The sequence below is a fragment of the Chinchilla lanigera genome, unplaced genomic scaffold (genome assembly GCF_000276665.1).
Source record: "Chinchilla lanigera isolate Chin_1 unplaced genomic scaffold, ChiLan1.0 scaffold00040, whole genome shotgun sequence".
Classification (NCBI taxonomy): Eukaryota; Metazoa; Chordata; class Mammalia; order Rodentia; family Chinchillidae; genus Chinchilla; species Chinchilla lanigera.
In genome coordinates, this window is record NW_004955441.1 from 15,180,321 (window position 1) to 15,194,742 (window position 14,422).

The 14,422-nt window shown below is 38.8% G+C and overlaps 1 protein-coding gene across 3 annotated transcripts in view; it reads left to right on the forward strand.

Annotated features, from left to right (window-relative positions):
• Nucleotides 1-12,769, forward strand: part of Gtf2a1l (general transcription factor IIA, 1-like) — a 50,184-nt gene extending 37,415 nt beyond the window's left edge. For 2 of the 3 annotated variants that reach the window (XM_005391005.2, XM_005391004.2), the window contains exons 7-9: nucleotides 189-449; nucleotides 1,595-1,684; nucleotides 12,497-12,769. In XM_005391005.2, coding sequence (XP_005391062.1) covers nucleotides 189-449; nucleotides 1,595-1,684; nucleotides 12,497-12,604 — 459 coding nt within the window. In that variant the 3' untranslated portion in view covers nucleotides 12,605-12,769. Of the gene's footprint in view, nucleotides 1-188; nucleotides 450-1,594; nucleotides 1,685-2,304; nucleotides 2,358-12,496 lie in introns of all 3 variants that reach the window. The other variant, XM_005391006.2, reaches the window with a different exon arrangement.
• Nucleotides 12,770-14,422: the final 1,653 nt, after the last annotated feature.

A 14,422-nucleotide genomic window follows, 5' to 3' on the forward strand; every position in this document is an offset into this window, starting at 1 on the left:
ACATCCCCTAAAAATTATTTTTATGTTACATAGAAATGCTAGTGGTATCCTGAGATCCAAAATTTGGAGGGAGAGTCACCGTGTAAGACAGAAACATGTTTTAAGTGACCATTTGTAGAATATTTGCTAGTATGTACAATGTTTTAAACACCTTGTTTTACTTGAAGTTCACTTTCTTTCTCTTTTAGACTTCAAATTCTCAAGTGGATTTGAGCAGTCAGTTAACTGATGATGATATTAATGAAATAATTCAAATAGATGGGACTGGTGATACATCTTCTAATGAAGAAATAGGAAATATGAGAGATGCAGAAGAGAATGAGTTTCTAGGAATTATTGATGCAGGCGATCTGAAGGTGCTCGAAGAGGAAGCTGACAGTATCTCCAATGAAGATTCAGCCACAAACAGTAGTGATAATGAAGGCTCTCAAGTAGACACTGTGGACGAGGTGAGGGTCATTTCTGAGCTGAGACTTTATTAACTCATGACATTCGTGCTTCAGTATACTTGGGAACCAAGAAAATAACAATTAAGATGAACCCTGCCTTCAGTCTTTGGAAATGAAACTTAGTTGTATGTGGTACTTAAACTTTCAAACTCGGTGTAATTTAAACCATTATTAAGTGTTTAGGAATGGGCTTCTGTGTTGCTCTTAGCAAGAGATAACGGGAGGTTTGGGGATAGGAGTGGAGGTTAAAGGAGAGCAACATAGACCATACAGTAGCTGTTCTAGTAGGTGCAGCAGAATCTGGATCTAATGTGGTGATTAAGAACGTGTAAAGGGGGGCTGGGGATTTAGCTCGGCAGCACAGTGCCTGCCTGGCAAGCGTGAGATCTTAAGTTCGATTCCTGGTACCAGAAAAAAACAAAACAAAACAAAACAAAACAAAACAAAAAGAACACGTAAACGTATTTAAATACAGCATTGCTTCTTTGGTGTGAGAAGCTGAAAGTATAAGTAAGGGCCAAAATGTATAATAGGTATTGTTAAATGGGAAGAAACTCTTCAAATGGGAAGGGGAACAAGGGAGGAAGGAGAGTAAAAGGAAGGAAGGGACAAAAAAAGAATGGAAGGAAAAATGGAAACAAAACTTTCATAAATAAGGGGAAGAAGTATTGAAGGGAAGGGAGAGGAATGGGAAAAAATAAGCAAGCTATATCATGTATCGCTACAAATTCCCTGTGATGAATGTTATCATTATGTACATCTAAAATGGACCAATAAAATAAAAAATAAGATTGAGGCTTAAATGTAAGGAAAAAGAGAAAGAAATTGCAAAAGTGTTCACTACCATTTACAGCGGTCGTACGTAAGTCGTACCTTCCTTCTTACTGAGCAGCCCTAGTGTCCCATGGGTCTTCCTACCATCCTTATTTTATAGATTAGAAACAGATACGAGGGGCTTTCGTAACTTGCCCAGGGTCATTCATGTAATTATCAAGTGGCCAAGCAGGGATTCAAAGTTGGGCTATTTGACTGTAAAGTATAATACTGTCCTGACTTTCCGAGTCATTTATTTCTGTGTGTCTCTCTGTCTTTAAAAAGTTCGGAGCGTTGTGAAGCTCCTTAACGTGACCTTCTTTCACCTTTAGGACCCTTTAAATTCTGGAGATGATGTTAGTGAGCAGGATGCACCAGACCTGTTTGACACAGATAATGTGATTGTCTGTCAGTACGACAAGGTACTGCATTTCCCTTCTGGGCTTTGGGTTCATTAACTGCGTTTATAGTAGAATGTATGGAAAATGGTGGGGGACATTATGGTGACTTATAATTCACAGCTAAATGAATTGTATCACAGCTACTTAGTTCTGTAAAGTTTTGACGGTGTGGTATCTTGAGCCAAGCATTCAAAATATGTGGTCTCAGCGATAGAGAACATGATAGTCCTTGTTTTAAGGAGGTGACAGTCTTATTGAAACAAGCTATTTCTTATGGAGTAATAGAATGACACACAGTAAGAGGGTAGACAAATCAGAAGCAAAAACATACGACAAGTCAATCAAATGCTAAGATAAATGTCACCTAAGTAGAATGCTAAGATATGTGGAAAAAGTGACTCTCAAAAGGGCTAAAGGTACCGGAACTCCTTTGCAGTTTGAGTTCCTCGCAAGTCCTGCATAGGTGATGTGGGGCTGTGGATGGGCTTGGATGGTTTGGGAGGAGTAGGTTAGCCCTGGGGGGCTGGCATTCAGAACAGAATGGCTTGTTGAAAGGCAGAACCAGGAATGGATGCAGCAGGTAAGAGGGGCAGTGGAGAGAGCGCTGGTTTGAGCAAGTGTCCTCTCGGGATATGTTCTAGGAAATGAAACAGGGCCAGTGAGCAAGGATGGAGCAGACTGGGATATCCTGAATGTGAGTACGAGAAATGAAACTTGGTCTGAAGAACATTAGCCTTCTGGAAAGGTTGTTGAGAAAATTGTAACCAAACTTAAAAACTGGCCACATTTAATGATTTAGAAAAGCAGTAAGAAAAATAGGGGCAGTGTAGACATGAAGTGACCAGATTAAGTAGACAGTGTAAGAATGAAACATCAAAGATTAGGGTAGATGATTCAGTGGGGTTGGGGGTTAGTTGAAGGTGTCTCTCAGGTTTTAAGCCTAGAGATTGAGTTAGCAGCAATTTAATTTAGCAACTAGAAAAAACCCCAACAAAACAAAAACTTCTTTCTTTCCTCAGTTGGCAATTTGAGGCACATCTGTATTCTCAACTACTTGGGAGGCTGAGGCAGGAAGTTTTCAAGTCTGAGGTCATCCTGGGGAATTAAGAAAGACCTTATCTCAAAATAATAGACAGGGTTTGGGATGTAACTCATTCTGAGTCCTTGGGTTCAATCCCCAGTATCATAAAGCAAAATACCAAACAAATCCAAACAGAGTAACAACAAAAAACCACTATAGCTGTGATTATGTAGTAGAATGATGAGTTTTGTGCTTAGTTCATGACTATTTACATGTTTATAAAACAAACTTGAGATAGTGACATAATATATAGTGCACTTACGTGAAGCATGTCATTCCTTGGTGTTTTAGTACGTTCCTATGCGCAACAGTTATCACAATTTTTTTAGAATCTGTTACTTCAGAAAGAAACCTCGTTCCTTTCCTTCTCAGTCTTGCCCGAGGAGCCACTGATACACTTTCTGTTTCTTCAAGTTCCCTGTTCTGCATTTCATGTGAAGGAGTCCCGTGACACAGAGACTTCCGCAGCGGCTCCTTCTACTTAGCACAGTGTCTTCAGGACTCGCCTGTGTGTACTGTGTGTCAAGACTCATTTCCTTCATTGCTGTTGAACGGGTGCATCACATTTTATTTGTCTATGGATGGACTTTTGGGTTGTTTTCCACTGTCTCGAGGCCTTTTCCTCATCCATCGCTACGTTGTAGCTGAGACCTTGTAATAACAGACCTATTCACAAGAGAAACACATACACATTTGTTTAAGATACGTTTTACATGACAGAGGATCTGTTAGAAATGACACAGCAACATGGAAAACTTCTCCCAGATGACCGTGCAGAGGTGTGAGTAGAAGAAAAAAGAGTGTGATTCAATGGTAGCCAACAGAGGGGGATTTTGGCAAGGCCTAGTGGTTTAGGTTCTTTTTTCTGTCCTGGTGTCTTTGGAGATACATATTGCTTTGCTCTGGGTATAGAATGGGGACATCTGGAGGAAGAATTTTATGACTACTTTAGAGGAAGGCAGGGAAGTCTTTTCATGGCCTGCTTTACAGGAGGATGGTATTGGGATGGTCAGAGACTGTCCTGCTTCTGCTGTTTTCTCAGATTCCAAGGGGCCATATTTTGGGTGGTGGGTCCTCAGTCTCATCTTTGATTATCTTCAGTAGTACTGCTATAAACATTAATGCACAAGTTTTTGTGTGGACACGTGTTTCTACCTGTCTTCGTGTACACCTAGGGGTTGAACTTTGGATCATATGGTGATAGTTTTAGGAACTCCTGGAATGTTTTCCAAACTGACTACTATTTTGCATTCTTGCCAGCAGTGTGCAGGGTTTCACCTCCCTGAATTTTTAAATTTTTTGGTACCGGGAATTGAACTCAGGACTTTGCGCTTGCCAGGCAGGCACCACGCTGCTGAGCTCAATCCCCAGCCCCACTTCTCTGCATTCTTGACAGTACTTCTTATCTAACCTTCTGATGATCCTCAGTGAGTGTCAAGTGGTATCTTACTGTAGTTTTGATTTTCATTTTCCTGATGACTAATAGATATTTACGTCTTTGGTCAATGATTTGAATTTGAATATACTTAAAGAAAAATCCTTTCCTCTAAAAATAAGATCAGTTTCTCTTCTGTAACACTTTACACAGACAAAAAAATGATGATTTACTGGTAGGTGCTGGTAAATACAAACATAAGATGGAGTAGGAGACACAAGAGGGACAGTTCTTAGTTTGAAGCCTGCTTTAGTTTTTTATAAATAGTGTATTGCCTTTTACAGAAAAAACATTGTGAGTTACATAAATACATGTGTATTCCATAAAGTCTCACAAGAATTTTCTGGAACATTATGGATATAATATCTTTTGTTCACTGCACCGTGGGAGACAGATTGTAATTAATTACAGAGTGCTGTGCATTCCCAGTGTTTTCTCATACATTGTTTTTGTCCTCTTTACAATAACCTTGTGGGGCAGATAGAAGTGATATTAGTTGAATAGTGTTAAAAATCTAGTTGTCTGAGAATACTCTAATTAGCTCATATTTTAAGAACAGTACTAAAAAATTAATAGAAATGAAGGCATTGGGGAACCATTGAAATATTTTTGAAAGACAATGATGCAGTTAGAAGATAGTAGCAGAGAGAATGTATCCAAAAGGTCAGAGTGTGGTGGGAACACTGTTACAGTGAATTTTTATAGAGGACAAACTTGACAGTTCTTGCCATTGGTTGATTTACTTAGCATTATCTTGAATGGAATCGAGCTGCAGTAAATTGAAAGAATGCTCAGTAGTCTTTTTAGAGGCCAGCAGCATCAGTACCCCTGGGTGAATATTACAGTTGCAGAATCTTGAGACCCACTCCAGAGTCCTTGATTGGAAAGTGCATTTTAACAAGACTCCAAGGTGATTTGTATGCCCATTAAGCTTTGAGAAACACTGTTTTTTGAAAAATATATATTTTTTTACTTTGATAAGCCTATAAAATTTACCTTTTAAAATTTTTAAGTTGAGTTGGAGAAAAACTTTGAAAATATTAACATATCCAGTGAAAAAGGGCTAAATGAAGGCACTTATCTATATATTGGGTGAGACTTAATTAAGTGGTATGGCTGTATTTCACAAACCTAGAAAATATTTAAGGTTAATGTAAAGATTAAAGTGATGAGGATATCAGGGGGCAGAGTAATGGTGAAATGAAATCTTTTACTAGTGATGAGAGTGTTCCATGCTATGAGTAGGACACTACACTGAGATGTAAATCCAGTTGAGTAGTGTCTTTGTCTAACAGCTTAGTACACTTGGTTGAGGATAGCTTTTTTGTTAGGTGCTAGCATTGCGATTAATTGCGGGCTGTGTAGCCTAGTCTCTTTCTCTCTCTATGATTATGTTTTGTTTATTTTGAATGGCTAGTGCATATGCATAGTTGAAAAAATCGAAATGTGGTCAAGACGTCAGTGCCACTGGGGGTGGAAAGTACAGGCGAGGCCTGGTAGGAGAAAGAGGCCTTGGGAATGTGCCCTCGCAGGGTAGATTTTGTCCTAACCCCTCTTTCTTTGCTTCCTGGCCGCCATGAGGTGAACAGCTTTGCTCACTTGTGCACTTCCTGTCCTGATGTTCTGCCTTGCCACCGGCCCGCAGTAATAGCACCAAGTGACTACAGGCTGAAAACTCTGAAACTGTGAGCCAAGATCTTTCCTCCTTTGTGTTGATTTCTCTCAGGTATTTTGTCCTACTGAGGGAAAGCTGGTGAGCACAGAGGAGAAATGAAGGCTCTTGCAGTACACTGTAAGGACTATAGTTTTTCAACGAGAAGTCAGTGCAGAGTGTTGAGCAAATAAATGACATTTGATTTATGTTTTTAACATAAAACGGTGGCTGTTATGTTTCCAGAGGACTAAAAGTTGGGGGCACAAGGGTAAAATGGGGAAACTAGATAAGAGGCTGTTGTTGTCTAGGCAAGAGAAGATGGTGGCTTAGACAAGAGTGACAGAGGCAGAGGTGGCAGAAGTGGTTGGAATATGTGTTGCAATGGGTGTTCCTGATGGGTCCAGATCATGGAGGCATGAATTATGTCCAGGATGTTTTGAGCTGAACATGAAGAGGAGTGAAAGGACATTTGTCGCTTAGCCGGCAAAGACTGTAAGGCGAAGGGAAGAGGAGATCCTGGTTTTAAACTCCTTTAGATGTCACTTGATTTTCAGGAGAGGATGGGAAGTGGCTGAAGGAGAAGAGTTAAGGGAAGAGGTGTGAACTGGAGATATATTATCATTAACGTACATCACCAAGGGTGAGTACAGCAGAAGTGAGAGTCCTGGGGTACTCTAAAGATAGAGAGGCCAGAGAGCTGAGGAGGAATCAGTGAGGAAGAGTAAGGAGTGGCTGGAGAATTAGGTGAAAATCCAGAATGTTCTGAAAGTCAACTGAAGAAACTATTCAAAGAAGTAAGAGTATTGAATGCTGCTAGTAGATTGAATATTGTTCAAGTTTGTTCTTAGCTATTTTCTTCCTTTGGTTTCTGTGATATGTGGGCTCTATATCTTCTGTTGCTTACATCAAGGCTATGAATTTCTATGTATTAGCTTTGAATCAAACAGTTCTTGTTATGTTTCATCTACTGTCTTGGAGTTTTGACATATATTCATTGTATCTGCAAATTTATTTCATCTTTTCAAATTTTTATATCTCTACTTGTTTTCTTTTGTCTAACTGCACTGGCTAATACCAATGGCATGTCCTCCTGTCCATTTGTATTTTTGTAGAGTATTTACAAAGTTGAGTGGCAGTGGATATCCTTCTTTATGTGCTGACTTTCATGGCAATGCTTTAAGGGTTCTTCCACTAAGCATGTCTAAGCATGTCATTGGTTTTTGAGAAAAGGGTGTGTGTGTGTGTGTGTGTGTGTGTGTGTGAAAAGTCATCTTTTTTCAAGTAAAAAAATTGAAATTCATGAGTTTTATCAAGTGCTTTTTAAATATCACACTCAAATTATATGTTTTTTTATATTAATAAGTACATAATACCATGCATATGGTCAGATCATAGTGCAATGAAACTAGAAATCAGTGGCAAAAGAAACCACAGAAATTAGATAAATACAAAACTAAATGACACTCTCTTGAGTAATCAATAGGTCATAGAAGAAATTAAGGAAGAAATTACCATGGTTTCTAGAATTAAATGATAATGCCAGTACAGCATACCAAAATTTATGGCACACAATGAAAGCCCTAAGCATCAGAAAAAAAGAGCACACTCAAATAAATAGCCTAATGATGCAGCTCAACGTCCTAGACAAACAAGAACAGTCCAATCCAAGCCAGTAAGAGGAAGGAAATTATAAAGATCAAAGCAGAAATCAATGAAATGGAGCCTAAAAATACAATACAAAGAATCAACGGGTCAAAAAGCTAGTTCTTTGAAAGAATAAACAAAATAGACAAGCCAGTCTTACCAAAAAAAGGAAAGGAGACACAAATAAATGCAATCAGAAAGGAAGAAGTTAAAAGCACAGTGAACACCACCAAAATCCAGATTATTAGAAACTACTTTACAAACCTGTATGGAAAAACTTGGAGAACATGGAAGAAAGGAAGAGATTCCTAGATATGAATTACCAGAACTGAACCAAGAAGACTTAGGTATCCTGAATAAACCAGTAACAGGCATTGGAACTGAAGCAGTAATAAAATCCTACCAACCAAGAAAATCCTGGGCCCTGATGGAATCATTGCCAAGTTCTGCAATAACCACAGAGAAACTCTAATACTAATACTCTTCGGACTCTTTAATGAAATTGAAAGAGAAGGAATATTCACAAAGTCACCCTGGAATCTAGCATTACCCTGATTCCCAAACCAGATAAGAGAGAACAAACCAGACAAAAAAGAAAACTGCAGGCCAATCTCTCTAATGAACATCGATGCAAAAACAAGACTCCAGCAAACAGAATGCACCAAATCATCAGAAAGCTCATACAAAATAAACAATCAGGCTTCATCCAAGGGATGCAAAGATGGTTCAACATATGCAAATCAATAATGTAATGCATCACTTAAACAGAAACAAGGACAGAAGTGATATGATCATCTCAATAGAGGCAGGAAAAGCCTTTGACAATATCCAACAACCATTCATAGTAAGCACTGAAGGAAATAGATACAATCTGATAAAGCCATTTAAAACCTATTGCCAACATCATTCTACATGGGGAAAAACTGAAAGCTTCTCCCTTTTAAAGCCAAGATGAAGACAGGGCTATCCACTGTTACCACCACTACTCAACACAATCTAGAGCAGTCAGGCAAGAGAAAGAATTGAGAGGTACATACAGGAAAAGAAGCCAAAGTATCATTTTTTTTAGGTGACGTGATCCTCTACATAGGAATCCCCAAAAATGCCACTAAAAGACTCCTAGAATTAAAAACCATATTTAGCAGTCTAGAAGGAGACAAAATCAGCACTCAAAAATCAGTAGTATTCCTGTATATTGATAATGAACTCACCAAGAAAGAAATTAGGAAAACAGTATCACCCACAGTAGTATCAAGAAAAAATAAATATTTAGGAATTAATCTAACCAAGGAAGTGAAAAATCTGTATAACAGAAGTTATTATCACTTCGTCTTACTTATTTCTCATTGCTGGGACAAAATACCTGACACCCAAAGTTAAAGGAAGAAAGGTTTATTTCTCCACACAGTTTGTGGAGGGTTCAGTCCATAATCGGTTGGCTCCAAGGCAGAATAGCATGGCAGAGGGGCAATAGTTCATGTTTGTGGAAGGTACCAAAGGCAAGAAGAGCAAAAAGAGGGAGCAAGCCTCTTTTCCTCCCTCATATTGTATGCAGGCTCACTGCCCTACGGCAGGTGTGGCACTCATACCTCCAATCCCAGCACTAGACAGTGAAACAATCACCAACTCTAGAGTCAGCCACCTCCACAAAGCCTCCCCCCACGACTGCATGAGGCTTTGGGGGAACATCCAGACACAGACCATAAACACACTCAAAAAGAAAATCGAAGACATCAGAAAATGGAAAAATATCTCAAGTTCCTGGATAGGCAGAGCAAATGTAATCAAAATGGCTGCACTGCTAACAATGATATATAGATATAACACCATCCCAATAAAAATGCCAACAGAATTCTTTGCAGATCTAGAGAAAACAATCCTAAAATTCATGTGGAACCAGAAGAGACTCCAAATACTGAAAGCAATCCTGGGTAGCAAAAGCAATCCTGGGAAACAAAAGCAAAGCAAGAGACCTTACAATTCCAGATTTGAAGTCATGCTGAAATCGACATGATAAAAGCAGCATGGTACTGTCACAGAAACAGAAATGTGGAGCAATGGAACAGAATAGAGGAAGCAGAAACAACCCCAGAAATATTCAGGTATTTGACCTTTGTCAAAGAGGCCAGACCATACACCTGAAGAAAGGTAGGCTCTTTAATAAATAATTCTGAGTAAATTGGATATCCACATGCAGAAGATTGAGTCTAGACCCATATGCCTCATCCTGTACTAAACTAAAATCAAAGTGGATCAAGAATCTAAATGTTAAAATGGAAACACTGAATCTGCTGGAAGACAAAACAGTTGAACCTCGTAAAGCTGTCAGTGTAGCCAAGGACTTTCTGAGCAGAACCCGGATGGCACAAGATATAATATGGAGAATCGACAGTTGGGATAATATCAAGTTAAAAAGTTGCTACACAGCTACACAGCAAAAGAAACAATCCAACAGGGTGAAGAGACAGCCCACAGAATGGGAAAATACTTTCGCCATTTATTCCTTGATCAGAGGACTAACATCCAGAATATATAAAGAACTCGAAAAATTAGGCCCCCAAAATAAAAGACCCAACTAAAAATGGGCAACTGAAGTGAATAGACACCTCTCAGAAAAAGAAATATGAATGGTCAATAAATAAAAGACAAAATGTTCAACACAACTGGCCACTGGAGGAAAGCAATTTAAAAATAACATCGAGAGTTCATTTTCCTGAAGAAAAAAAAAAAAAAAAAGGCAGCCATCAAGAAATAATGCGGTAACAAATGCTGATGAGGCTGTGGGGGAAAGGGATCCTTTCTACATTGTTGGTAGGAATATAAATTGTACAGCCATTAATTACTGTGGAGATTCCACAGGAAACTAAAAGAAATTCCATGGAACCCAGCTATTCCCCTTCTAGGTATTTTCCCAAGAGAGTTAAAATCATCATAATACTACAGTGACACATGCACACCTGTGTTTATAGCAGCGCAATTTATAATAGCTGAATCTTTGCAATGCTCATCAACAGATGACTGGCTAACAGTGTGGTACAGTGTTTATACACGGTGGGGCAGTATTTTGCCCTGAAGAAGGATAAACTTGAGGCATTTGTAGGTAAATGTGTGTACCTTGAGATCATAATATTAAGTGAAATAAATGAGATACACAAGCTTAAATATCACAAGGTTTCTCTTACATGAAAAACCCAAAATATAAAGAGCAAAATAAAAGACAGATAGTAGGAAATAGGGAGATATTTTTCAGATAGGAAGGAAAAGAGGAGATGGAGGGACAGGATAGAAAGAGGATGGGGAAAAAGAATGGAAATAGAGCTTTTGCAAGTGAAGCAGGAATCACAAGTTGGACGGAGCAGGGAGGGGAAGGAGAGGGAGGGGATGAAAAGTGTGAAAAGGTGTACAGCTGCCCACGATAAATGCAGTCCTATGTACTACAAACATGTGCTAATAAAAAATGTAAAAAATAATTGCTATGGTTGATCTCAGATCATACACTCTAAGGCTTTTGAATAGTCACTTGCAGTTTACCCAGAGGTAGTGAAGATTTTATGGTTCCTTACCTTCTGGAGTAGCAGGATTTCTTGTTTTTCATTTCGTCTCTGTGTAAGCTGCTATATTGAATCTGAGGAGCAGCCAGCAGAATCAGATAGATTATAAGATGTGTCTTCCGACCTTGCTCAGTACTTTATTGTGATTTTCTTCTTCACAATGCAGTACAGCTTTCTACTTCTCATGTTAGCAACATCCTCCCTGTTTACTCCTTTGTAGACATTTTGGGCTCCTTGGTGCTCTTAACAATCAGGGATGCCCCTTCTTAGGACCTTTCACTGCTGTTTCCTTTGCCTGGGATGCTCTTGGGTCAGTACGTTCTTAGCTTCCCTTACCTTCTTCAGGTCTTTAATATCACCTCAAAAGTCAAGCCCACCCAGACTATCCTTTTTAAAATTACAACCCCCCTCTCTATTTGTGATCTCCCATTTCCTGCAATGTTTTTGCATAGCACTTATAACTTTTTAGTATTCTGCACAATTTCCTTATTAGATATTTGTCTTGCTGTCTAATAAAATGTAAAGTCTTCAAAGGCAGAATATTTTTTCTGTTCTGTGTGTATATGCAAAAATATAAGTATATAATAAAAGAAAACATAGTGTTGGCATTCCATATCCACAGTTTTCTTTTCTATGGAATCAACCACCTGTGAATTAAAAATATTAAACCTCTATGGAATGTGTAGTTACCTTTTTCCTTGTCATTATTCCTTGAACAATACAGTATAACTGCTAAGTGAATGAAAATTAGGAGGTATGATAGACATTGTGAAATGAAAGGAAACTGCTCAAAAGTAAAGAGCAACTGGGATGAGGGAAAAGAGAAAAGAAAGAAGGGTCAAATTATGTGTATATGTATATACAGGATAGCTAACATAGTTGTACTACTGACTTCTGTTGCTTTACTGAAAGGAACAGTTAATGATTAATTATTTGACCTATCTTGCATGTCTGTATTTGTTTTCCTGAAGATATCAATAGTAATACAACATCCATTGTTAATTTCCTATCACTTTGTCTGTAATTTAGTATTGCTTGTATTGTTCTTAAGCTGTTTTGTAAATGGGTGTCTGTTTGTTAATATGTTTTTGTTCTTTTATTTTTGAAATAAATTGAAAAAGCATTTATATTGTGTTAGGTATTGTAAATAATCTAGAGATGATGTAAGGTATATAAGAGGATATGCAAATGGATATAGACATATAAGATATTTGAATATGCACAAATTTTGGTATTTGCAAGGATAGCAGAACTAATCTCCCACAGATACATGGATTGCCACACACACACACACACACACACACACACACACACATATAAAATCAAATATTTGTTGAATAAATGAATAAACTATCTTGAGGTGGTCTTACTTTTAAAGAAGTCATTTAGGGTCAGCATAATCCTATTTCCTGTTTGAGAGAAATGTGAATGACCTTTTAACTTACTTAGATTATTTTTCTCCCTCTAGATTCATCGAAACAAGAACAAGTGGAAATTCTATTTGAAAGATGGTGTTATGTGTTTTGGAGGGAGAGACTATGTGTTTGCAAAAGCCATTGGTGATGCAGAGTGGTAAAACCTATGAGCTCAGTACATCAGTTTTGTGAACATCCTTGGAACTATGCTACGTACAATGAAACTTATTTTTATCTTAAATGTATATAGTCCATCACAAAACAGCTCAAATTTTTAGTTCACAGTATTGAACTTAATAAAATTATAATTGAGATGCAGATATAAATATATAATTCTATATTTTGATTTGTTTTATCTCCCCCATTATCTGTACCCCATTATCCATACAAAAAATGTTTGATTGGATGTGATGGAGCATGCGGAAATATCAGAATGAGTCATTAGGTTAGGACCAGCCTTCCTCCCCCCACTCATGAAATCATGTTTCAAAAGGTCTTGGGGCTTCTTTTCAGTAGTGGGGCCTGGGAGAAGGCTTACCTGAGTGCTCAGTCTGTACTGGCAGTGTGCTGAATGTGCAAACGCACACGGTCCCTTGGAGGCACCTAAATTATTATTTAAATATGAAAATCTCTGTTGAGGCCAGGATCCCTGGAGCTAAAGTTTCTGGGTGTACGTGCCCAGGGCATCCTTCATATCCTGGGTAATTATGAGGTGTTGGATTAGGCTGCTCTTCTATTTTTTGGAACTTCAGACTTTATTTTAATCATGGAGGATTTCCCCATTCTTCCTGCTTTCTCTATTTTTCTCCACAGTGAAAGACCCTTTAGCAAACTCTCTTCCCTTTGAAGGCAGTGCAGTGGTACCTTGGTTCATGAACTTAATTCTTTCCACTATTCTGGTTGAAGAATTTGTTCCATGATTCTGGTTGCAAGGGAAGCAGTTTGATTGCAACCAGAATACTATGTATATGTTTGCAGTTTGGTTGCAACCTAAACTGTAGAAGGAATTCTGCGACCAGAGTCATAGAAAGAATTAACTGAGGCGTGACTGTATCTCTTTCTTTTCCTTAACAGAGAATCCCTCACTGAGCATAGGCTTTCTAAAACAAAAGTCAAGAAGAGATGTTCTCTTCAGGAACCTTCTGCTTTGGCCAGGCAGTCTCCCTTGAGACAGAGGACTGGACAGGCCTTCAAATCAAGGGGGGAAAACTACACAAGCCACAAATAGCTCTTTTTCTTACAAGCGTAAAAACAAAAGTGACGTAGTATCCCAATGAGTTCTTGCATAGTACTTCCTCCTTCCTAGACTCAAATCCCCCAAAAGAACGTTTTCCCCACTACCGTGTTTCCCTTACCGGGTTACGGGGTAGATGGTCTCTAGGTCTGGGAGCCCTAGTTTCAGTCCTGAATTATTATGTCCAGAAAAGTAACTTTCACACAAAAGCAAATGCAGGGAAGAATAGGTTATGGTTTTTACAAAAGTTCCCTAAATATTCAGTATCTGGATCTGGTTGGGCACAGGACAGATTCCTCAGTTTCTTTTTGGAAAGCAGCCTCACTTGGAAAGTTTAACTTATTCTAACACTGGTGCTGTCCTACCCAGGAGCCTCAGCTCTTGATACATCTTTTCACAATCTAGACCGATCTCCTGTGCCCTGGACAACATCAGTAGAGTGCTGTCTTTGCCCTAAGGTTGGAAGCTTTATGAAGATTCAGTTAGCACTGGGGGTGGGCTGTGTCTCTAACCAGATCCTCCAGCAGTGTCCTCTTTGTCATCAGAGTGATGTCCTTTTCCCTCCCACTGCTGATACTCCAGATCCTTCTCTGCCTGTGAGAGTGCCAGGAGCCACTTTCCACGGGTGTTGCTTACCATAGCGTGTCCATCTTTTCAGGTTGGAAGTAAAAGGACCCTTGTTCCATGCCTCATTCTGAAATGCACCCTTTCCAGGGCCAAGGAGTACACTTTCTAGTCTTCCTGT